Source organism: Microcebus murinus, chromosome 15, assembly GCF_040939455.1.
Source record: "Microcebus murinus isolate Inina chromosome 15, M.murinus_Inina_mat1.0, whole genome shotgun sequence".
NCBI lineage: Eukaryota > Metazoa > Chordata > Mammalia > Primates > Cheirogaleidae > Microcebus > Microcebus murinus.
In genome coordinates this window covers 38,656,412-38,683,515 of record NC_134118.1, presented here as the reverse complement: position 1 = coordinate 38,683,515, position 27,104 = coordinate 38,656,412, and the positions used below count along the sequence as shown (strand labels likewise).

The 27,104-nt window shown below is 34.3% G+C and overlaps 1 protein-coding gene and 1 pseudogene across 10 annotated transcripts in view; one reads left to right on the top strand and one right to left on the bottom strand.

Annotated features, from left to right (window-relative positions):
- LRBA (LPS responsive beige-like anchor protein) overlaps positions 1-27,104 on the bottom strand; it is a 635,991-nt gene that overhangs the window by 50,786 nt on the left and 558,101 nt on the right. For all 10 annotated transcript variants that reach the window (XM_076010592.1, XM_076010588.1, XM_076010587.1 and 7 more), the window contains 2 exons: positions 24,177-24,344; positions 1,876-1,965 (listed from right to left, as the gene is read on the bottom strand). In XM_076010592.1, the coding sequence (XP_075866707.1) occupies positions 1,876-1,965; positions 24,177-24,344 (258 nt within the window). The remainder of the gene's footprint in view (positions 1-1,875; positions 1,966-24,176; positions 24,345-27,104) is intronic.
- LOC105881820 (KATNB1-like protein 1 pseudogene) lies at positions 4,645-6,022 on the top strand (annotated as a pseudogene).

Sequence of the window (27,104 nt, the reverse complement as noted above, 5' to 3'; positions counted from 1 at the left end):
AAGCAGCCTGAATCTCAATGACAAGCTATTACTAAAACTAATTCCAGAGCCCAAACATAAATCATTCTTACTATTTTTATGGCATTATCTTCCATTGTTCTTACTAAATGTTCACTCTTTGTGTATAGTTTTCCGCCCCCTAAAGTCACCCTTTATGTTCATCTAAATCTGATTTCACCGATTTAAAAATACTCATGAGAAAAGCTGATGCAAATAATTTTTAAAATGCTTATAGTGTATTCTTATGGCCAATTCATATTATTAAAGAAAGAAAAAACCTTGGAAGATGAAAGAAAATGGCAAAGAGGACAGAGAGGAAAAAGGCACACAGAAAGTGATGTGGGAAGAGAAAGGAAAAAAAGAAAATAAAAGAGACCCAGAGGTTGCAGGGCTTCATCTCCATCTCCTGCCCTATTGGCTGCTGCTCTCTCCTTCCCAGTATTTGTCAAAATCCTGCCATTCTAAGCCACAGCATGGAATTTGAATTTATCTTAAATTGTTCATTATATTTGCGGAAATAGATTTTATATTCTCTCTCTCTCTTTTTTTTTTTTTTTTGAGACAGAGTCTCACTTTGTTGTCCAGGCTAGAGTGAGTGCCGTGACATCAGCCTAGCTCATAGCAACCTCAAACTCCTGGGCTCAAGCGATCCTGCTGCCTCAGCCTCCCGAGTAGCTGAGACTACAGGCATGTGCCACCATGGCCAGCTGATTTTTTCTATATACATTAGTTGGCCAATTAATTTCTTTCTGTTTATAGTAGAGATGGGGTCTCGCTCTTGCTCAGGCTAGTTTCGAACTCCTGACCTTGAGCAATCCACCCGCCTTGGCCTCCCAGAGTGCTAGGATTACAGGCGTGAGCCACCGCGCCCGGCCTATTCTCTGTTCTTAATTTAAAACAATAATGAGCAACCTGTTTCTCTGAGGTACAATTCAAGAAAAAAAATATCTATAGTCTGTTCCTTTAAAAAAAGTATGTTCATCAGGTAATTCAGCTTGTTACTGTGCCGATTTTTTTTTTCTCATTGAAGAATTCTCACCCTGAAATTTCAGGAACTATAAAGGTAAAATGGCCACATTATTTGGCTACTCCAGTCTATTTTCCTACCCCTAGTTCTGGGCTGGCTTTTGACTTGTTTTGACCAATAGAACATGACATAAATGATGTTTGAGTTCAAAAGCAAGCATCAAGAAGTCTTGCTGCTTCTGTCTTCATTCTCTTGGGACTCTGTTCCTACCATGGCAGTAGCCTGGGCTATCTTCCTTGAGGAGGAAAGACCACATTGAAAGAGAAGTCCAACCACCTCAGCCCACCCCCCCAGCAGTGTATGTGTGAGCCAAGGTAAAAAGAGCATTAGAAATGCCCATGGAACCCTTAGAATCTTGAGAAATAAAGTAAATCATTGTTTTAAGCCACTAAGTTTTAGGTGGTTTGGTATGCCTGTGGTCCTGACCTTCAGTGACAATATCCTATATATTAGAATTGGTCTTAAAATTCCCAACTGAAAAACATGCTGGGAAGTTAAGAATAAACTACAATAGCAAAACTAATCTACAAACTCACAGGATCTAACCTAAAACTTATCAAACCTATGTCTAGAGTCCTTTATCCTAGAGTGAGGGTACATGACAATTACGTACCTTTTCATTCTATAATACAATACATGAACTGATGAAATACTGGAGCCCTGGAGCAATGTTTACCTCTCAAAGCCTCCAGGAGAGAATGCAATAACATTTGCTGGTTATTAGCAGGTTAACAAACATTGCATAAGAACAGGCCCAGATGTGGTGGAGAATCTCCAGCACAACAAAAGGCTGTTATCAAGCATGGTCTGAAAGAGAGGCAGGGAATGAGAGTGAAAATATCACTTACCACTTGCATGGCAGAACCTCTGGGAGGATGGGGCTCTATGAGTAGTTGAGAAGGCGTCTGTCCAAAACTTCGGATTTGAGCTTCAACAGCCTAAAAAAGGCATGGGCAAGTTTGAGGGTTAAGAGGTGCTAATTATAGGTATTGGAACCACAACTGTCACCTCCAAAAGTCATTCTATACTCTGGCTTGTTTCATTTTGAAAATCAACCTGTGTTTTCACAGTGGGACTAGGCACCTGGCAAGGGCAGTGAGGGTGAGGTCATCCTTTAGTACTGTGGAAGCTGTTTCTATAAAACTCTGTAAAACTTTCTCATCTTGCCCAGTGATATGAAACAGAAACCAGCTATTACAATCAGAAATTGTCCCCTTTGGCTTCATCTCTGTTTTCTTGCATTTGGTTTTCCTGCTTGCATCATCCTCAATGACCATTTCATCCTGGGAAGTAGAAAGGAGGAAAAAAGAAATATAGCACCTGTGAAAATGGCTTGATGCTATATTAATTTTTTCATAGGAAGGCATTATTGTTGACAGTCTCTTTGAAGTTAGATAACTAAATAACAAAGTAAAATCCATATGTTGCATCTAAGCATGAGACGGTTAAACTGGGGAGTAACTAAACACAAGGAACATGTGTATGTGTGCCCTTTTTGAAAGATGTGTGCATGTACCTTTTACAAGGCACTCTCCTACTATGGCTCTTGCTGCACACCTAGCACAGACACCCACTTCCCAATCACCAACAAGCCCCTCATCCTGGGAAACTACTAAATGCCAGGTGTCATCACTATGCGTAATTATTTTGTTTACTTGTTTACATCTGTCTCCTCCCACTAAAATACAAGATCCCTGAAAGGACCTTATGTATCTTCCACACTGTTAGATCTCTAAATTGGTTGACTGAATAAATGATACAGAATGGATGAGGGGAGAGAAGGAAGCAAAGATATATAAAGGCTATTTCAACACCCACACAACAGTCAGTATTCTTAACTCCCAGGCTGAAAGGATGAAGAAACCCCCTCAAATTCATAAGACTATATATTCATCATTTTTTGTCCTCAAAAAAACAGATCTTATAACCTAGGTAATTAATAAACCATAACAAAGGAAATACAATCATTATCCAATATTAATTTCCTATTTTTATTTGACAGGGATACCACTAATAGTCCTTCATGAGATCTTTCATAAGAAACAATGATAGCATTTATTCATTTATGCATTCAGTGATCATGAACTATGTATACAGCACTATTAAATGTTTCTGTCCTTAAAGAATATATATATTCCTAGTATAGGAAGCAGAGCAAATGTACTTTGGAAGGCTGAATAATGGTTTTATGCAATCTGTCCAATAAGTTTAAAGAATGCTATATGCTTTATGAACTGTATGATCTAGAGTAAGACAACTTTCAAAAACACATTTTTTTTGAGACAGAGTCTTGCTCTGTTGTCTGGGCTAAAGTGCAAAGAATGGCATTATCATAGCTCACTGCAATCTCAAACTCCTGGGCTCCAGCAATCCTTCTGTCTCAGCCTCCCAAGCATCTGGGACTACAGGCATGCGCCACCACGCCTAGCTAATTTTTCTATTTTTTTGTAGAGACAGTGTCTTGCTCATGCTGAGGCTGGTTTTGAACTTCTGGTCTCAAATCAGCCTCCTGCCTCCATCTCCCAAAGTGCTAGGATTACAGGCATGAGCCACCACACCTGGCCCCAATTTCTTCTTTTGAAAAAACAAGTCTTAAAAATATAATACAATTGGCACATTACTGACTACTTTGAGGAAAAGTCTTTCAAGCCATATAGTAGTCTGATTATTCTATCTCAATGACAAAATAAAATCTCACATAGGTTAAATAATAATCAATTCTCTTTCTAAGTCCTCAAGCCATCTAAAAAGGCTGTAGAATTCATAGACACAAATGCTTTACTTCTTGACTAACCTTTGAATTATTGATAATAGAAATGCAATAGAAAGGGTTTTTCAAGTGTGAAAATTATGTAATAAGATTGTAAGGTAATGATTATGATCTCAAAACATTATAGTCACATTTTATATCATCAATTTATAATTCTAGATTCTCCTCATTGTTTTTATTTTTATTTTTTTTTAATGTTTTTTTTTTTTTTTTTTTTGAGACAGAGTCTCACTTTGTTGCCCAGGCTAGAGTGAGTGCCATGGCATCAGCCTAGCTCACAGCAACCTCAATCTCCTGGGCTCATGCGATCCTACTGCCTCAGCCTCCCAAGTAGCTGGGACTACAGGCATGCGCCACCATGCCCGGCTAATTTTTTGTATATATATTTTTAGTCAGTCAATTAATTTCTTTCTATTTTTAGTAGAGATGGGGTCTCACTCAGGCTGGTTTTGAACTCCTGACCTCCAGCAATCCTCCCGCCTCCGCCTCCCAGAATGCTAGTATTACAGGTGTGAGCCATCACGCCAGGTCTCCTCATTGTTTTTAAAATTCATCTGACATTTTTTCGTTCATCTTGATCTCTGAAGCAATTTACAGAGATTCTCTCTTCTGTGTCTTCAATGGCTTTATGCTCAGACTGGTTCTCTAATCTAATCCTTTGTTCTCTATCTTTTGCTGACTTCTTTCTCATCCTTAAATGAATTTATCACTGCAAGTTCTCTTTTAGTACTCTGATTTTCTCAACTTAAACTTATTCTGAATCTTGGGATTTTGAATGGCTTTGAGCGGGGCCCAGCCAGGGAGCTGAGGGACACTCTAGCTGCTGGCATGGTTCGTCAGTGCCAGGGTAGGGCTGAGGCACCGAGGTACCATAAGGCACTGTTATTTAAGAGTTATGGCATCTAAAACTCATGATGTTAAAAAAACACAACTTCTATAATAGTATTGAGGATCATTCCATTGATCTTCCTTAGAAAAAGAATCTCTAATTTCACTAACAAGAACATAAAGGAGGTTAAGAAATCTCCAAAACAGTTGGCTGCTCACATAAATAGAACAGTTGGACAAGCTGTGAAAAGGCCAGGTAAACTACCGCAGAAAGAGAGTCCATCCCTTTCCAAATCCTTGTTACAGAAAAAAAACAGTCCCCTAGAAGTAGGGGCTATGACATGACAAATAAAGAAAATGAACTGGCTTGTGCAGAGCACTTGCCTAAAAAATCAGGCCATGATAGTTGAACCTGTCTGTTAAATCCAGTGATTCTAGTTCTTCACAAACAGCCCAACATTAAAATATAGTGGTTTTTTTCCTGCGGTTTCTTAAGACCATGAAACAATGGCTCAAGTTTTGTTCAGCAGGCATTTGAGACTGAATATAGCTTTAACTTTCTGGAGAAAGATTAGTATAAGTGAACTTGTAGCTTATTTGGTGAGGACAGATCTTGGAAGATTGCCTTCCTATGCTAATAGTTTACAGGAAGAAAAACAATATATCTAACTTGGCTGCTGTGCAGACTTGTTGCCTCTAGTAAAGTCACTACTTAAAAGCAAATGTGAAGAATATGTAATAGTTGGTTTAAACTGGCTTCAAGCAGTCATAAAAAGGTAGTAGAACTATCATCCAAAACAGAAATTATAAATGATTGAAATATTCAGATTTTATAACAATTAAGTGTATTAAGGGAACAGGAAAACCATCTTACTTTGGTTCCAGGATATAATGGTAATATAGTTAAGGATGTAAATGCTTATTTATTACAGATGCATTGACAGATTTCATCTACTAAAGACTACTTGGTTATTCAAAACATCCCTGGACTATGATTTACAAAAAAGGGTCTCATCTGAGAACTGTGGAAGAAATCAAAACCATTTTTCCTTTTAAAAAGCCATATAATGAAACCACTAATAAAATCCTAACAATCTACTTCACATTGAAGTGGAAAAATATCTAAAAGGAGCAGCTTCAACTTCAATGAGGTGAAAGTGCATTATGAAAATTGTTCACCTTTGCTCCATTTGGGATTTATATGGTTATTTGCTAACCTTATTTAAGAACTACTGGGTCTTAATGCAATCCTGCATAAGAATATAACTTATACTATGTGGAAAAAAATGATAGGACTTATTACTAGGAACCACAAAGACCAATAATCATTAACTTTTTTAAGATTGTGTTTTATAAAAAAAAAAATCATGTAAATGTGTACAGCTACTTTATGTTGAAAAGACTGAAAATTAAAAACATCATAGCAAAAATCAATATTAAAAATTTTTGTCCACACTGAAAAAAATAAAAATAAAAAATAAATTTCTTTTCCTGGAAATATTTTCTACTGGACTTTAACTTACTTATATTTGAAAGATTACCAACTCAACAACCAGAGGCCTGCCCAGTCCTGTGAAGTGCCCATCTACACTTCTGCCTGCTGGCCATCTATGTGTGTATGTCTTAGCGCAGTGGTCTCCTCCAACCTTTTTGGCACCAGGGATGAATTTCATAGAAGATAATTTTTTTGTGAACTGGGGTTGGGGGGGGGGGAATGATGGTTTCAGGATGATTCAAGCACATTACATTTATTGTGCAATCACATCTTTCTGGTAATGATAATCTGTATTTGCAGCTGCTCCCCAGCGCTAGCATCACCACCTCAGCTCCACCTCGGATCATCAGGCATTAGATTCTCATATGGAGCTGCAACCTAGATCTCTTACACGTGCAGTTTACAGCAGGGTTCATGCTCCTACGAGAATCTAACTCTGCTGCTGATCTGACAGGAGGCAGAGCTCAGGTGGTGATGCAAGCGCTGGGGAGCAGCTGTAAATACAGATGAAGCTTCGCTTACACCACCCACCACTCATCTAATGCTGTGCCGCCCTGTTCCAGGAGTTGGGACTGCAGTCTTAGCACACCTAAAATAAACATATCTAAAATCTGAAAAAATTAATTTTGTCCTAGCATTCCTCAGTCAAGGGTTAGATTCTTGATTTTTTTTAAGCTCAGTATCTTATCAACATTTTAAAATTTTACTTCTTTGTTTAACATATAATCAGTCACTATGCACAATCACTTCGAAGTTTCTCATACTCATTCATTTCTGAATCTAAGCTGCTTATAATTTCAAATATTGAGTATTATAATAATTTACTATTTTTTATAATTTACTATAATTTACTATTTTTCCCTCTGTTCAGTTTCTTCCTTTGATGTGGCCTGAAGAATCAAATTTTTCCAAGCTCTCCTTTATGCAATATTTCTCTGATCAAATGTCTTCAAGAGATCACCAGCATTTGAAAGATAAAGCCCTAATGCCAGGCACTGAAGGGTTTCCTATCTCTCTAACTTATCCTAGGGTAGCACCACTGCATGTGGTTAAATATGCTGACACTGGAATCAGACAGCCTCAGTTCAAATCTTAGCACTATCGCACATTATTAATAGCTGAATGGCTTCCGGCAAGTTATTTAACCTTCGGTGCCTTAATTTCATCATCTAAAAATTGTCAATATTTTACTGGGTTGTTGTGAGGATTAAATGAGATAACATATGGCACTTAGATCAGTTCTTGGCACATAGTAAGTTGTCGGTAAGTATGTGATGTTATTTCAGCATTATGTATTAACAACTGAACACAGTGCCTGGCTAGGGTTAAGCAACCACTCAATAAATGTTACTCACTACTCAACACTAAGATTAATAGTACTGGTAACCTAGCCCCTGCCACTGTCCACTTCACACTCTATAATATGACATGTAACTTGTCATATTGCCTTTAAGCCCTTGTATATATGCTCTATTCCCTTTCTCTGTGTGGTTTTCTCCTTCTCATTCTTTAAGACTTAGCTCAGGCATCTCTGGCCTCTGGGCTATCTTTCTTGACTTTATCCAGATTGTTGCTGTCCCAGCCTTACTGCTCTCAGAGCAATGTGCACAAACCTCCAGTACCAATGCATTACCGATGTATCTAGTATTCTAATTACTGGTTTAATTTTCTTATTGATTGAACTATAAGTCTCCTTAAGATCAGAGACTGCCAAGTATTTCTATGTTTCTAATCCTTGGCACACAGCAACCACTCAATAAATGTTTACTGAATGAATGACCATGCAAGTCAACATAATTCAGCAAAGATGCAGCTAAGAGATCACTACTACCACTATTACAGAGCAGCCTAATATCAAATATGATATTCTATTAAACATTTCTACTAAAAAGCTTGCTTTATTATTCAAAATTCTTATTTATCAATTCCCAATTATTTCTATAAATAGCCTGTTATTACCTTCTATAATAAAAGCTGAATTCAGCAGGCAGCATTCCAGATGCTAAAATACATAGTAATAAAAAAGACTATGCAAATACTTCAAGACATTCCAGTTAAACCACATATTTATATTTTATAAACAGCATCTCAAATATTACCTAGAGAGTTTATTAATGGATTTTCAAATGGAAATATTATGAAGAGATTTTCAACAAGCTGTGTATTCTATTGTTTTTTGTGCCAACTATTGCATACTTGCCTGGTTTTATAGCTATATATAGAAAAATAGATAATATGTATATGAGAAAATATAGTTATCTTATACTAGATAAAATGAAAAGAAGAAAGAAATAAAGAAAAGAAATAAAAGTAAAGGAAAGTAGACTTGGCTTAGTGACAACATAGTATTTGGCTTCAATTGAACAAAGACTCAGTCTCTCTGAACTAAGGTTTTTAATCTAAGTGACGAAACAAGTCAGTACAGCACTTAGTAGCTAACAATAGATGTTGTAAAATTTTATTTAAGATGGGGGTTAGGGAGAAATAACTTAAACATATGGATGCAATGAATATATACACTGCTTATTTTAAACACACAACTCTGAAATTCCATTTTATTCCCTACATATTTACAGCTAAAAACACTATAAACTTGGGATAGGGAAATAGAAACAAAATACTTTATTAAGAAAAAACATCATGTATGAATATATTAAAATTTTCTGACATTACCAAAATTAAGTTCTAGAAAGATGTTTTAAGATTCTAGTCTACCTCTTTACCAAGAAATGTTTAAAAATCCAAATAAGACTCCATAGGTTAGATTTCTTTTCAATATTTAAAAAAAAATCACATTAAGGTAATCCAGTGATTTCTACTGTGTTACATGTCATACCATTACTTGCGCCAGTTTTCATCTTTCCTTTCAGACATTTGAACTTAAACTGAAGAATGGAACTTGCTGGATATTTGACAGGCTTCCACTCAAAGCTTACTGTCTGGTTGACTAGCCTTAGTGCCGTTTAGAGCCACTGTTCAAATTTAGCTTTGATATCAGCAAGTTAAAAAAGCGTAGTAAGCAAATGACAACTTAATCATTATATGTTTAAGTTTGCATTTAATTCCTAAAAGACAAAAATACTGATATTATCACTGCAAAGGCTAAAAGAGGATCTATAACAAGTAAATGTACTTGATAAAAATGGGATGAAAATCCGCAAAGAGAAAATTATTTACATAATATATATGGTCTTGTTTGGATAACATTTCTAGCTTGTTTAAAAAAAAAGGCAAAGCTTCACGTAAAAACATTTAGAAACCAGACTCCCTCTTAACCTTAGGAAAGAAATACAAAGTTATTTTTTAGTTGTCAGAGCAATAAATTCACAAAATTAAAAAAAATAGCATAACGAATCTAACTCAAATTATTTAAAAGGAATCTTTTAAGATTGAAATGTAAATATTTAAAGTACCCTAGAAATAAAAAAATACAGAATTCAAACTTTATAAAACATAAATGTAAAAGATAAATAGTCTTTCAGGAACAAATGTAATGGATATACCTGGATATGGAATATTTAAAACTCAATCAGATAAATGTTCAAATATAGACCAGAGGATATTTAATCAGCAAAATATGCAAAATAATCCACATAGAAAAGGGGTGTGGTAAAGAAATAAGTGACATTGAACAAAAGTGATACTATGTAAATTCAGGAAAGACTTAACTTTTTTTAATTTTCAGAAATTAGAGAAAAATATCTAAGAATTTAGATTAAAGTCAGATTTATGTTTTCAAATAAATATTGAGCCATTGATTCTACTTCTATGAACTTTCACATGGAAAGAATCAGATGAACACAAAAAGTTTTAGGTGCAAATTTATAACAGTATAAATTTGGAGGAAAAAACTACTTAAACTATCCTAAAAGAATACTATGCAGCCATTAAAATGAGTGAGTTGAACTGAATGTACCTGACATGGAAACTGGTCCATAAGATATTGATGAAAGAAAAATTTCTAATTACTGAATTTAATAGACTATTACCTCATTTAAGCAAAAAATATATACATATATGCATTTAAGACATACATATACTTACATGTGTTATATGAGTACACACATACACACATGCATGTAAAATGTGGAGGGTTATATACCAAACTATCATTAGCTGTTTTCTCTGGTAGAGGAAGGATGAAAAGATTGGCAGAATAAAAATTTATACTTTCCTTACTTTTATGCCATTTGACATCTTACAAAAACATGTTATTACTTTTGAAATAAAAATAACAAAAAATTTTCCATATTGGAAAAAATATAAAATTAAGAAAATATAAAAATTTTAAAAATTGTTCTGCAAATATTCAATGTAACTTTATGAAATTTAATTAATTTATTAATACAATAGCCAGAAATATTTTTTAACTATCTAAGAACAACTCTGGTTGATAAATTAGTCAAAAACTGTTAAATCAATAGGCCTAGCTACCATTAGTTTTGTTATATTGAGCTTACTTCCTAATTTATTTTTATCTGATTCCAAAGATCCCTTACTTTTAGCAATAATTTACTATAATTTTGGATTACATATAAATTTTTTCAGTAAGCAATATGTTTTCCTCTAAAAGGCACTCCATGCATCAGGTAACTGAAGGCATATATATTTCATGATGGTGTGGAGCACATAAGAGTAAACAGAAAGAGCAGCTTGCTAAATAAAGTAAAATGTATTACAAAAATAAGAACACAGTGACAAATCAGGGGAGAAAGAAAATTAAGGAGGGAAAAGACTACTGTTATTGACATTTCTACTCAAATAATATTATTGAAGTTACTAAGGTAAGACATGAAGTAATCATAATTTGTGAAAATACACACAGATTTTCCCATTAGTGCCTTGTGACTGAGCCTATACATTCCAGGCACGTTAAATTGAGGCCCAGCCCAGCCTCACTACAATCTCCAGTGCTTGTAGCTGTCCATCTACTACAGCATAATCCCAGCTGCCAATCTGAAAGAAACCAGCTAGTCAGAGCAGACACAACCAACAGAAACAAACGTCACTCAATAATGTTCAGCAGCACTGTGTTCATGGATAACTTCAAACAGTATCTCTGTCTAGAACATTGATGTGCTCATTCAAAACACCTCCATCTCTGGCTACTGGAAATGAGTAGATAAAGCAGCTTGCCTAGAAAAATAAGTGAAATGTCTTCAAAGAGGTAGCCAATGCTAAGAGGCAAATGTAGAGAAAAAATAGTAAAAATTCTTGAAGGAAAAAAAAAACAGGGAGAGTTAATTTTTGCATTTGGAAGGTTAAATATTTTCTCAAAACCAGATAAATATGTTTAAACTATGTCATGAAAAGAGGTAGTCGTATGATCAATCATTCATTTGGTAAGAGCCACCTAGTCTATTTTTCCAACGGTATTTGTGAGCATGCACTGTGTAAGAACACTGAAATGAGATACAGTGAGGAATTAGATGACATGTTCATTGATGTTAAGGGATTTATAGCCTGAAAGACAATACACACACTCTCCAGTAACACAGTACTGGCAGAGAGAGAGAGAGGTAAGACACATTTACTTAACATTTAAAAAATTTGTACTTAACTCAAGTGTTGCGCAAATACTAATAGAAGTTCAGTTGCTTCTTTGCATCAATAATGAAAACTAAAAGCAGTGGCTAAATTCTAAGTAAACTTCCTCATCTTTGTTAGAAATAACTCAAAAGTTATTATTCTGAACATTTAGAAATCTTTTAATACTTTCAAATAATTTTATATAGATTTTTTTCAAGACTATGCAATCTTTTTTCATCTTAACCTTTCTAGAAGTTTATATTTAGTTTAAAAATTAGAGAACAAAATTCAGTCACTTGATTTGAGGCTACGCTTCACTCGCCTAATTTAAAGTGAAGATGGCGCCTAAAGGAAACAGGGGTTCATTGGCAGAAGTCATCAGAATAATAAATGGCTCAGGATTCCTTAGGTAGTTGATACAAGAAAAAAATCATAAAAATATTAATATTTTGCTTTATGTCCTTGGATTTATAATTTAGTTACACTTAGTAAGTCTACAATAGGCATAACAACAAGCAAAATATAAGCATTAGCTTTACTGACAACTTTGAGGCTCATTTAACTGAATAAGGGAAACTTTGATTATTGTAATTTTGATGTAGAAGAAAGTCTGGCATAATTTTACGGTATTTTTTATGCAGGTTTTCAATTAAAACTTGTCTAATCCTTACTGTTTATTTGGCTTTTCATTGTACAGTTCCTGTCCTGCACTGTGTCAAATATGTCATCTGTGTAACACACTTACGGCCAGAGATGCTTCAGGATTATTTCTGTAACACTTTGAATTGTGGCTGCATGAAAACTTATTGTATTTAATACTTCTAATTTACTATATTGCTACAACCACCATAATCATGTTGTCCTACTCTTAAATCTCACTTCAGTCACAACAAAGATTCCTGCCCCACCTGCTTAAAACAGGCTTACAGACCACTCCCCCAAACTATTTAACAAATGTTAACAATGCTATAAATACTAATTGTGTTTATACTCTCTGAAAGATTCACTGCAGCCAATGTTCTGCAGCAGTGTTGGAGCTAAAATGAGCTGTTGACTCCCACCATGAGAGTGATGGAATTCTAAGCCAAAAATGCTTTTCCTTGGATAAGATATCTGATTTGCTACTGCTGTCATGAAACTGGGGTCATGTAAACTTAAACACTGCTGCTGCTTCTTTTGGAAAACAGACCTTCTCAGAGTGATTATGCATTGCTAAAACAGCATTTGGAAGGATAAATTTGGAAGGAAAGCCAACCACAGACACTAAACACAACTTAGGGAGAATTTTCAGGTTTTACTTTCATGTTAGGAGACCAACTGTATATAGTAATTCTTTAAACTGAGCAATATCATGGCTCTATCTCCACTTTTCCTTATCCAACTATGTAAACAGAACTGAGTTCCATTTTCAAAAGGAAATTAAAAACTTTAATTTCTGGGCTCACATAAACATATAAAATAACACTGCATTAGTACAAAAAGTAAAGGAGAAAATGACACTTTCAGAGGAAATATAGGGAGTACTTGGCAAAGTGCAAGCTGAAAAATCATAGACAATATTGTTCAGATTAAAGTTGTCCCAGAGCAACATCTACCTGCAGTGTATCTTTTAGCCTTTGAACTCCCATTCCTTCTTCCAACCTCCAGGTTTACCCCGAGATCTACCCTGGCACTTCCTATATAATGGCTACTGTAGATTCTGTGCTATGTTGCTATGTTTGTATTTTCCCTTTTATCAAAGCCTATTCTATTCTGTTCACAGCTGAATGATTGGAAAGGATTATTAAAAAAAAAAAAAAGATTTGTAACAAAATAAATTATCTCTAATGGTAGAATTTTAAGCATTAGTAAAGAGCAATGACTTCTGTGGCAGAGTCTTTATGTATATATTATACATATAAAACCACATCAAATAGGAAATGTTATAGCTTGTTAGCATGTGATTCTGACATTAGCTAACAAAGTCCAAATTTGGGGATAAGGGCTTTCCATTCTTTTACTTTATACTTTTGGATTATTTAAATGTTTTAGAGTTAACATGTATTGCTTTGATAAATATATTTTTAAAGCTCTTTAACTACTTAATTATATACAAAAACATATAGATAGAACTAAGTGATGAACCCAGAGATCTAGAATTCATGAATCTTAGACCAATAGCCTTATTGTTTTTAGATAATGATAGTAAGAACTACAAATAAGTGTATATCTAAGTATTTTTCCTAAAAGGAGAAGTATTCTTTCTGTTTCCCCTCAAATATAATGGGACGAATAAAGAAATAACCTCGAATTGCTAAAATGTATGAAAAAAAACCCCTATAGCTCAGCATTAAAGAACAAATACAAAACATTCAAGAGATTGGAGGTATTCTGATTTCTGAGTGAGATATTAAGAAATTAAGAAATTGGGGAGGCTGAGGCAGGAGGATTGTTTGAATCCAGGAATTCAAGGTTATAGTGAGTTATGTATGATCAGGCCACTGTAATCTAGCCAGAGTGAGACTCTGTCACTAAAAAAAAAAAAAAAATTTAAGAGTTAAATTGTAAATTCCCTCATCCCTGTCAAAGTTACAAGAAGATCATTATACAGAACTACTATCCTAGCAACATTGATTACGGAGAAAGTACATGGCCAAAAACCAGAAAATAATCATAAAAGACCTCCAAATAGCCAAAACCAAAATTGGTATCTATATCTTCATGTTAATATACATTGCTTCCTCATATTTTCAAGGAGAATCTTTTTTCCCACCTCAAAAAGGAAAAAGAGTTGTGGTTGACTTTTTCCCCCTAATTTTATTTTATTTTATTTTTTTTGAGACAGAGTCTTGCTCACTTGCCCAGGCTAGAGTGCTATGGCATCAGCCTAGCTCACAGCAACCTCAAACTCCTGAGGTCAAGCGATCCTCCTGCCTCAGCCTCCCAGGTAGCTGGGACTACAGGCATGCACCACCATGCCCGGCTAATTTTTTCTATTTTTAGTAGAGACAGGGGTCTTGCTCTTGCTCTTGCTCAGGCTGGTCTCGAACTCCTGAGCTCAAGCAATCCTCCTGCCTCGGCCTCCCAGAGTGCTAGGATTACAAGTGTGAGCCACCGCACCCGCCCCCCTCCCTAATTTTAAAGCGAAAATATTTCAGAATATAGAAAGAGGCAAATGAAAGAATTCCATGATCTCATTAACCAAAGATAATGACCATAAACATTTTGGGGTCCATAATTCTAGACTTTTCCTTATATAGTTGTATTTTATATGTTATATGATATGATCTGTTATCTGCCATAATATGGCAAAATATATTTCCATGGCAAGACATATAGATCTACATAGCAATATTTTTGACAATGTACAGTATTCCACATATGGATTTGCCAATAATTTATTTAAGCATTTCTCCACTGTTGGGCATTTATGTTGCTCTTTTTTTTTTTTAGTATTATGAACAATTATGTAACTGCCCTTTTTTCACAGAACTGATTCATTATTATGTTCAGTTAAAGTTCTATGTAAATAGTATAAGAACATTGTAAAGGTTGATACAGATTGCTCTGGAGATTTAACCTTTTCTCATTCTCAACAAATATATGACAATGTCTGTTTGCTCATATTCTCACCAATATTAGGAATTTTCATTATTTTTAATCTTAGATAATCTAACAGACAAAAAGTGCTATTGTGCTTTAAATTTAATACCCTTATTACTGAGGATGAACTCCTTTTCAGATGCGGCTTATATTTCATCTTTTGTGAATTACCTGTTCCTATATTTTGTTATTTGTTGTTTTTTTGGGATATACAGAAATTTCTGTTTTCATGTAGTCAAACACATCAATTTCCTTAATAATTTTTAATTTTGATATTAGGCTTACAAAGGTCTTCCCTATTCCAAGATTATAAAACTATTCCACTTATATTTATCAACTAAGTTCTGTACTTTTAATTTTTACATTTATATAATCTTTATTCCAAATAAATGCATGTAATTAATTTGGGATTTCTTTTACTTTAAAATGTGAATAAGGATCTATGTTAACTTCTATTCTATAATTAGCCATCTGTCCTAATATCACATATTGAATAAGATAGCCTTTACCCAGTAATTTAAAATATCACCTTTATCATATATTCCCATATGTAATATGTCTATTTCTAGAAGTCCTATTTCATTGAACTTCAGTTTCTTTACTAGAACATACTGTTTTGATCATTGTCATTTATGTTTTTGTACCTGGAAAAAGTAATCAAAACCCTTTTACTTTACCTTTAATTTAATTCTATCAAATCTTATTTGGTTTCTTAGGCCATTGCATCTAAGAAATAGTAAACTGTAGAGCAGGAAGAGTGCTGCATAGGCATACTAACACAGTAATAAGAAGTGAGAACTAGAAGCTTGAGAGAAGTAGGAAAAATATAAAAAAAGAACACAGTAATTGAAAAAGAATAGCAGTCTGGAATTCTTTAGTTGAAGGTCAAATATTATAACAGGATGATAATATTAGGAAAATATCTACATTTACTAATTATACTTCACTTCTTACTATTTTACTACTGCAAAATGGTCTCTATCCAAAAATTATAGAACCCACATTGTTTTCCAAGCATACATGCAACATTTATGAAAAGTGACTTTGCCCAAGGTCACTCAAGTCTCAACAGATTTTAAAGAATTTATATCTTAGATATCACATTCTTTAGCTTTAAATTAAATTAAAAATTAGTAACTTCTAAGTGGACGTATAGGAATAACATCTATCAGGTGTCAGGCAGGTGGGGGGGTGGGGATGGGTATATAGATACGCAATGAGTGCGATGTGCACCATCTGGGGGATGGACACGCTTGAAGCTCTGACTTGAGGGGGGAGAGGGGACAGGGGTAAAATACATAACCTTAACATTTGTACCCCCATAATATGCTGAAAAAAATTTTAAAAAATTAGTAACTTCTATACTCTGTCCCCCAAATTCATGTGTTGAAATCTAATTCCCATTGTGGTGTTATTAAGAGGCACAAAGTGATTAAGTCATGAGGGTTCTACTCTCATGAATGGTTGTGAACTATAAAAGGGCTGGAGAGAACTAACTGAGGACTTTGTTCCCTTCCACCTGCCACCAGGTGAGCACACAGCATTTGTCCTCTCCAGAGGATGCGGTGACAAGGCACCACCATGGGAGTGGAGACCAGGCCCTCACCAGACACTGAAGCTGTGGAACCTTGGTCTTGGACTTCCAGGCCCTGGAACTGTGAGAAATAAATCTCTATTATTTATAAATTACCTAGTCTGTGACAGCATAAAGGAAGTAAGACAGTAACAAAAAGATAACTAGATTGGGTGTATGTATGTAGGCAAGCCCTCTCTCAGATGACCTTCAAGCTGAGGCATAAATGTCAAGGAGCCAGCATATGAAAATCTGGGGTAGTCAGAGAAAACAGCTATCATAAAAAGGTACTAAGTCAATGACAACCTTCACATGATCAAGAATAGAAAGAAGGTCAGTGTGACAGGACACAAGAATGAGGAAGAGAATAGCATGACACGAGCTCTTCGAGGTAGGCAGGGCCAGATCGCATAAGCCGAGCAGGATTTTACTCTATATTTAATGTGGAAAAGGAAGGTTTAAGTAAGAGAGTGTGAACTAAAATAAAATCCTAAGCCCCCCACTGACTGCACAAACCCCCTCTCGGCCAAGGGGACTCCATAGAAATCTTAAAACAGTTCCCACCCATGATGAGATGGGCGGTCAGACATGTCTTATACGCCCCCTTGTTAATAGCCATCACACTTTTTTTCCTAAGAGCTAAACAGGAACCAATCTCATGATCTGGACCAGCATTTTTTCCTGATAAGAGACCACCAACCATGGAGGGGATTTAACCAGTCTATGGCACATGCACAGAGAGGGTTGTCATGTCCTCTGCTTTACCTTCTGACACCAGAGGGCAACCATTTTCTGAACATGGACCCCACAAAAGGGCATAAAGCTTGATTCCGCAGGTACATGTTTCTCCTTTCATAAATATTCATGACTCTTCCTATAGCTTGTTAAATATGTATATTTGGCCATCCTGTACAGTATAAATTCCTGTTCCCATGGCCCCTGCCTTAAAGCACATGTTCCTGGCTTATGGCCAGGGGGCTCAGCTTACCAGCCTGTTGGAATGGCTACCCACAGGCTGCAACCCTTTATGAGAGAGAAAGCTCTCCTTTCCAAATTATGAACTTTGTTACTTCTTCAGTTAACAGGGGTGAAATGATCTGATGTACAGTTTTAAAATATCATTTTGGCAGCTCTGTGGAGAGTGGATTGTAGGTAGGTAGGGATAGAAACAGGTGACCAGATCCACTAATGTTATTCTGGGAAAAGATAATGATGGTGGCTTAGACTAATGATGGATAGGCATAGTTTCCAAATTTGTTTTAGAGATATCATCAACTTAACTGCTATTTATCACCAACTTCTTATGCTCACCTCACACACCACATGGTTTATTCCAGTCACAGAGCCTTACTATGCTCCTTCCCACATGCTATACTCTCTGCTTTGAATGTCCCTTCTATTTCTTTTGTTTTGCCTACTTAATTCCTTATTTCTTAAGGATTATGTTCAGGCAGTTAATATTTCCTTAATCTGGGTTGGCAGGTCCTCCTTTGTGCTCCTGCATCCAGTGAATGTCATCCATGCATACACACATATATATATGCACACACGTGTATACATATTTTTAAAACTTAATTCTCCCCTACTAAATTCTATCAATAAACTGTTTCATACTAAGATACTAGACAATGAGCTCTCAACTTTTAGATATAACAAATACCATTTACATGAGAATTAATAGGTGAATTCTGGATATGAAAGGATATAGAACTATTCTAGAAACAATGCCTGTAAATATAATTATATTCCAAATATATTATTTAAGGGAAGCACATATGTTAAGTTTTCTAGAAAAAAGAATATTATTTTGTAAAACAAATATTCAACTTGTGTATTTATTTTGTGAATTTGGATTTTTTTTTCTTAGTAAAAACATTTATTCTTACTTATGTCTGACCCTGAATACAAACACACTAATTTTTCTCTCTTTTAGAAATTTCTTCTTTCCTTGGTTTCTAGTTTTTTTGAAGTAGTGTTAGAAAGGCTTAACAAGCCTGGGCACAATGGCTCATGCCTATAATCCTAGCACTTTGGGAGGCTGAGGCGGGAGGATTGCTTGAAGTCAGGAGTTCAAGAGCAGTCTGACCAAGAGTGAGACACTGTCTCTACTAAAAATAGAAAAAAACTAGCCAGGTACCTATAGTCCCAGCTACTCAGGAGGCTGAGGCAGGAGGATCATTTGCCCTAGAAGTTTGAGGTTGCAGGGCGCTATGATGACACCACTAAACTCTAGCCTGGGCAACAGAGCAAGACTGTCTCCAAAAAAAACAAGCTTAATAAGATTGTGTTTTAAGGAAGAAAACTAAATGAGCCAAACCAAATTCATTCAGAATTACAGTTAGAAAATTACTTTTATTTATTTGTCACTTATCTATAAAAAGACATATATAATACTGGGAAAATAGATTTAAAAATGATAAAGTCAGGGAAAAAAGAAAAAGGAAGTACCAAAGAGAGAAATGAAGAGTAAACAGCTAAAGATAAAAATATATCCTTAAGTTGGGAGTCACAAGATATTTTTTAAAAGATTAGCATATTTGCTTGAAAAAAATTCTTTCTGGTGTGTGATATATGTAAATGCAGACATCGTTATATATTGATAACCCAGCTGTTTTCTAAAAATTAAAAACAACATAAAAGTTTAATGTGCTGCAGGCTGTTTCTCTGATTACTCTTCCTCTTCTTATGGTTATTATTTCTATCGTTTAGTGCTCTTTTTATAGGGAGATTATTTTTATGATCACTTACCATGCCATATGTATTAACCATTCACTCTAGAAACTTTCTCAGGAGGAAGAGAGCTTTTCCTAAATAGTAGGCGAATACATGACCTGTAATGTAGACAACTGGCCTCTGTATGTCTGTGCAAACACGTAAGTGTTCCAGAGTCGTCGTGAACAAAATAAGTAAAAGTACAATATAGCTACTGGACAGAAATTAGCCTAGTCTGCTTTGGATATTGAAAGGCACAAATCTACCCTGGTACCATTATTGTGATTTTACATTTGCTTTAATGTAAATCAAATGGATATACAAATGTACTAATATTAGTGATGTTAAAGCACCTTAGAGGAACAAGATTTTGAAGACGGCTATGGCCTGGAGATGGGTGTGGGAAGTAAACCAGTAGATGACGATAGCTAAAGTTTTACAACTGGCATTATATCTGTAACGGGACTTGAGTTGGAGGCTGTACCAGCTTGGAGGTTACAGGCACCTGGTTGGCCATGAGGAGAGCAGTTGGAGCTGCCTCCCTGGGTGTCCTTGTATAGGTTTACTCCAGTCCCAAAGTTTTGAAGAAAGTGTTTATGAAGACAGAGAGGTAATTCATGACCATCTTCTCTAAAATAGTGCCCTATCCCCAAGTGACCCTGTATCACCTTACCCACCCTTATTTTCTTCATAGCACTTATCATAACTAAAACTATAGTCTTTATATTTTGTTTATTTTCTGTGTGCCCCATTAGAATGTGAGCTCCACGAGGGAAGGGAATTTGACTATTTTGTTCATTTTTCTATTTTTAGCATCTTGAATAAAACCAATATTTGTTGAATAAATGAGTGAATAATGAATGAGAGATCTCCCAGTTTATCAGCCTCTTCCTACCTCCCTTATCTAGTCAATCCAGCCTAGATTCACATTTCTTCATTTCCACAAATCCCTTTAACAGTTTCATCAGCCACCCTTCCATCCTCAATCCTTTTTCATACATTCCACTATACTTCCATGGAAAAACCCCACCTATGTCTGTCTCTGCATCTCTTTACACATACACACACACCCCTTTTCTCTATAACTTTTTTTTATACTTACTCTCCTGCTGATGAAAGCACAGAAAAACAAGATAGAAAGGAAATAATTATTGTGCAGCAGCTATTAAGCACCTATTACTATGTTAGGTACTTCTGTAAATATTATCTCATCCTTGGTACAAACCCTCATAAAGATATCTTGCTGCCTTTCCACCTCATTCATACACATTTACTTATATAAGTCCCCATGCTAACTTTCTCCTTTCCAGTCTCAGATGGGGGAGTACCATTCCCTCCTGTCCTGTGCTTATCTCTATCTGTGCTCTGGGTTTTGTTCCTTTCCACTTTCTCACTGAACTTTCTCATACATGCTTTCTCTCCTGTATGTCAGGCATGCTTCCCTCATTTTGGATCTTTCCAATTAACACAGAAATATGGTCAAATATCTATCCATTAAAAATAAAATCTCCCTTAGAGTAACTGCTAACAAGGTACAAAGATTTATTTTTGTGGTAACAAAAATGCTCTTAAAGTAGATTGTGGTGATGCTCACACAACTCTGTGAATATACTAAAAACTATTGTATTGTATACTTTAAATGGGTGAATTATATCACATGTGAACTATATTTCATTAAAGCTATTTAAAAAAATTCACCCTTAAATTATTTTCCCTATTCACTGTGTTTACTTCATCACCTCCCATTCACAGCACAATCCTCTACCTTCTAAGCTACTTAATTCAAGATCACCAATGACCTCTTAGTCAGAAAAATACAATGGACAGTTTTCAGTTCTTTCAATCTTCTTTCAGGCAGGTTCTAAAACATTCATGTGGTCATGCCACAAACCTTCAATGGTTCTCCATTGCCTTGTAATGCAGTTAAAATTATTTTTTATGCCATTGAAGGCCCTTTATGATCTGCCTCCTATCCCTCTCTCACCTTATCACCTTCCATTCATTCCATGTACACTCTATCCTCCAGCCACAATCTCTTATCTATGTGCAGAAAGCTTATGCAGTTTCCTCTGTGCGGATGTCCTTAGTTCATGACTCTACTCACTGATCTTATTCATTCAATATGCAGCTCCAGCCTCTCATTCCCCAGAAAACATGCATGGATTCTGTCAGTCTACATTTAGTACCTATCCTATGCTGTGTGTGCATACATATATTTATCTATACTGAAGTTATCACAGTGTATTATAATTATTTGCTTACCCCATTTTCCCATTAGATGAACTCTAGCTGACTGAGGGTGGGAACTTACCTTTCAACTCTTTAACCTTATTACTTCATTTGGGTTTAGTAAAACGTTGTTGAAAAAGAAGAATAAATTAATGACCTATTCATGTTTTCTGCTTTTTTCTTGCCTCACTTAACAATGAACTCAGTACGTGTCCTCTAATGGGAATGGTCTCTAATAACCTCTCTAGTGTTAAAATTTTATGATTCTTTCTATGATCTAATCAGAAGTTCATATTCTTTTTATAACTGTGCTTTCTAATCAAGGGATTTAACTGTGAACAACATAAGGGAAGGAACTAACAGTTGGTGAGTACTTAGGATAGGCACCATGCAAGACATTTTATGTGCATTATATCTAATCTAATCTTCTATGTGGTGGGCATTAATTATCAAATCAATTCTCTATATAAGGAAACAGAGTCTGAGGAAGATCAGAGTCACATAACTAGTAGGCAACAGAGCCAGGAATCAAATCCACATTCATTCATTCATGCATTGTAACGTATCACACTGCACTGTACCATAAGATTTGGCACTGGTAAATCAAATGGAATGGCTATAATATTGTAAAAGACTATCATATCTATTTTAACAAAATATAGAAAGCTTTGAGCACTAAAGATATATATTTATATTAATAGTTATAAGTTACAAAGCAATATATTCCCATTTTGAGAATATTAAGTACCTACCATCTTTAGAACATCAAAGGCCATGTTTATTTAATAAATGCTGAACCTAAGATATAATATATATTATATATATGTCTATATAATATAAAAATAAGTTAGCATGTGATGAGTAGAAAGCTATCCAGTTATGGCTTAGTTTTCTAATAATTAACTACTTGGAGTTGTGGGGAAGAAAAGGAAGTCAAAAAACTCAAAGCAAAAGTTCATCATGGACATACTAAGAGACAAGTCTTTTAAAAAATAGGATCCCAAAAGTACAGAGATGATATATAGCAGCATAAAAATATGCTGATATGTTATATAAAACGAAATATTATAAAATTGGTTCTAGAGTGTGAATTCCATTATATATCAGCTATGTAGAGATATGGATAATTACTACAAGGAAACATGAAAAACAAAAATAGGTGGTATATTTGTTGAAGAACTATGGGCATTTAATAAAGTAACACTGATTAAATACTGCCAAAACAATAATAAAGAAAGGAAATAAGCCTATGCTATTCTACCCACAATGAAATTATGTACTATTTTGTAATACCACTTGCATGTTGCTCTAACCTCAATTCCATATACAGAATCCTATGTATGTTCTGTGTCATGTAGTCAATTGTTGTTCAAATAAAATAAAATGCCCCTGAAAGTAACATTTACAAAGAACTGAAAAACTGGAAGAATCTTTAAGAGCTTATCTGATCTAGTTCTCTGCCTCCCTACAGTTTTAAAACTGAAAAACAGCAATTTAAAACTTGTATAATTTAAGGCATATATACAATTAGTACATAGTGCTAATTTTTATCTAGCACACAAGCTAGGTGATAATATGCTTTTTTTTATAAATATGTACTTATACTTTCAACATGGGCCAGTCACAGTAGAACTATGAAGGAATACATCAGGTGCTACTGAGAAATGACAAAACCTACCCATTACAAATAATGTTCCATTCAAAATGATATATAACTTTCCCTATGAATTAAAGCCCCTGGTTTCTTCAATATAGTTCTGTTCTAAATTTGTATAGATTAAGGTATCTGTTCAATTCTGTAATTTTTTACATAAGGTATGTTAGAGTTAGGAGGATGTATAATTCAATTAGAAATACTAAAAAAGGCAAGGCCTTCTTCAGACTTTTTGGTGAATACTGTATTTGCCAAAACCATATTTTGAATGTTTTACCTTAGAAAATAAATAAGAAGGATAAAACGAGTCTAAATAACATCTAACATCAAGTTTGATAACATAAGAAAGGTTTTAGACTTCAGTCCCACTATTAACTTCTACATGGTTATATATATACTTATGTATTACATATAAATATGTTTTATCACATTTAAATAAATTAATGCTCATAATTATATACCTTTAATGAATTACTATTTTCCTAATATTTTAAATCATGTGAATAGCCTCCAAAGTTATAAAAGTTATAAGTGATTATTGATACCTTAATGGGTTCAAATTAAAAAACCTCTCTTTTTATATCAAGTCAAACATTTTGAAATCTTGGTTGAGTTCAAGTTCCAGTGAGGTCAGTAACTGATGCTGCTTAAGTCACTTTACCCATTAGTTTCAGTTTCGTAAGCAGTAAAATGAAAGGATAAGGAAGATGATATTTAGTACCTTCTAGTTTAAAGATACCTTATTATATAAGTTTCTGTCTCAATCAGATAACTTACCTCTCTCAACACAGGATCACTTATTGAGTTCAGATTGACAGCTCCTTCATAGGTCAGGTAATAGAACACATTGAGGGCCCGGACAGCCTCTGGTCCTTGTTGTTTATAGCCAAAAATGAGATCAATCCATTGGTGAAGCTGGCAGGAAACAAATTCACTCTCCAGGGCCTAAAAAAGGTTACATTATATTATATTATTATGCTGAATTTTATTTTAAAAATATATATTTGGAATATGCAATAAAGTTTAAGACTACATTTACTATGAATAGAGATTTTAAAAAAACAAAATTTATTCTGATGTCTTACTTTCTACCAGAATCTGTTCTCTTTTGTTTATAATTAAGAAACTTTATGGTATTTGTCATGCTGAATTGTAATAATTGCTTAAGTTTCAGTATTCTTCTGCTGTACTGTAAGCACCAGGACTGGGCCTATTTTGGTCACATTTGTAACTCAGGGCCTGCCAGGTACTCAATTTATGCTTCAAAGAAAGGAGGTCATATAATACAAAGGCTACTTTTAGAAAGAAAATGTGAAAACGTTAAAAATTTGCTATCCACTTGAAATATTTATAATTTTTCTAGAATTAAAATATTTTATAATCTATTAAAACTGTAAGCAAATTACTGAGTTATTTTGATTGCATTTTTATGCAAACTAATTAGATTTTGTGGGGGATACTTATAATTACAGAATTATTGTTCTAGGTATTAATATTAAACCAGACCAAATATTTGATGTTATTAACATAACAGTGTCCAATAAATAATGAATGAACATAATCAAGTATTCAGTTGAAATGCTAGGCACAAGATCTACTTCCTATTCATTACTGCATTCCCAGTGACTAGCACTGTGGCTAAAACACAATAGATACCAATAAATGTTTGTTGAATTTAATAAAGTTATACATGCTAAAGAGTTTTAAAAACAGGAAACTTTTTTTTTAGGAAGGTATTGATCTTTATATTGTTCAAAATTATTACAATAGAAAAGTTTAGCATTATGGACTAGTTTACCAATAAATAATGCTATTAAAATCAAAGAGTTCTCAAACTTAGAAACTCTGAAGCTTAATTAAAAGTACACAGTAGTCCCCCCTTATCCACAGTAGATACATTCCAGGACCCCTAATGGATGCCTGAAACTGTGGATAGTACCAAACCTTTTATATACAAACACACACACAGACACACACACACACACACAGACACACACACACACACACACAGACACACACACAGACACACACACACATTTTTTCCTATACATACATATCTATGACAAAGTTTAATTTATAAATTAGGTACAATAAAAGAATAACAACAATAACAAATAATTATAACAATATACTATAAAAAACAATATATTATAATAAAAGTTATATGAATGTGTACTCTCTCTCTCAAGGTATCTTACTGTACCTCATTCACCTATTTTTGGTCCTCCATTAATCATGGGTAAATGAAACTGTGGAATGTGAAACTGAGGATAAGAAGGGACTACTGTACAAGGGTATATCTGGTAATATATCTCAATGAAATTAATTCTTAGAGTAATAAGTGTATGACTGTGATACATTTTTGGTATGGCTTGCTGCTATGTTATAAATATCATAAGAGATTTGTTGCTTTTAAAGCAAAACTGACCAACTTCTACAGCAAGCAACCAAAAAGATATAATCCATCTTGTGACAGAAGATGCTCCTATTAGTTCACAGGTGTATACTTGTGTAAATATATGCTTTATTAAAATAAGTATCTATGAAAAAGAAAAATGTTTATGGTTAAATACAAACAATATATTTCCTGTAGCTAATAACATTTAACATGGCTTCATAATATATCACATACTATAAAATGTAAAATATAATTTTGTAAATAAAACTAGGTAATTCTCACATTCTAAAGTACACTTGAAATGAAATATGCCTAAAAAACATTCAGCTAGCTTCTAATGAGAAAGTTACTGTTTTAGGCATTTCTTATAAAATGCATTACATTTATAAATCTAGTAAATAGATAAGAGAGCACAAATCTGCTTAATGTTTTACTTGAAATAAGAGAAGGGCTTGTAATAAGTTTAAATACATTCCTAAGTACATGGATTTAAAATAATCTAAAAATATAGGAACTACTAATGCAAGTTACACACAAAAATGATACGTTTGTTTCATTAACTTAGGCCTTGCTTAGGGATGGGGGTGGGCTGGGGTGGAGTGTTTAAAATGACACATAAAAACAGCAATTGTCTTAATTTGTGTGCAGTGCACTCCACACAAAAGCCCTAAATATGTTCAAATTAGAGCAAGCTGCTTGATTGTCACTGCAGTCTCATGTCACATTAATGCATGACAAACATTAAACCATACACTTAAATGGCAATTTATATCATTTAAATGTTTACTGCCAGACTAGCTCATCATTCATTTAAATGTGACTTTCTGACAGCTAATTTCAGTTAATTTTCTCCAATTCACTTAATTAGAACTTTCAATCAGGGAAGGGTCTATACATATCATTGAGTTTATATCCTTTTTGGTTGTTGTTCAAAATCTGAGTTCATAAATTGGTGAAAAGCCCTACTATAATAGATTAGTGTCTAATATCTCCGAATCTATGAAAAAGTAGGATTATATGAAGCAAACTCACAGTATGTACTCTCAGAAAGAACCCACATTTATTTATGTAAATAATATTCTCACCAGTAGTTTAAATAAAAAACGTTTAGTTCATATACATGCACTATTGAAACGATAAAAAAACTGCATCCAAACTAATTAAAAATTAATGATTTCAAAATTGTTTAATAAGATAAAACAGTCAGGAGTCTCCTGAGTGTCCATGGTGTTGTGATTTGAGACTATAAAATTCTAGAAGGCTCAGCAAATGACGAAGTGCAAATGAATTTTCTCAATATTAAAGCT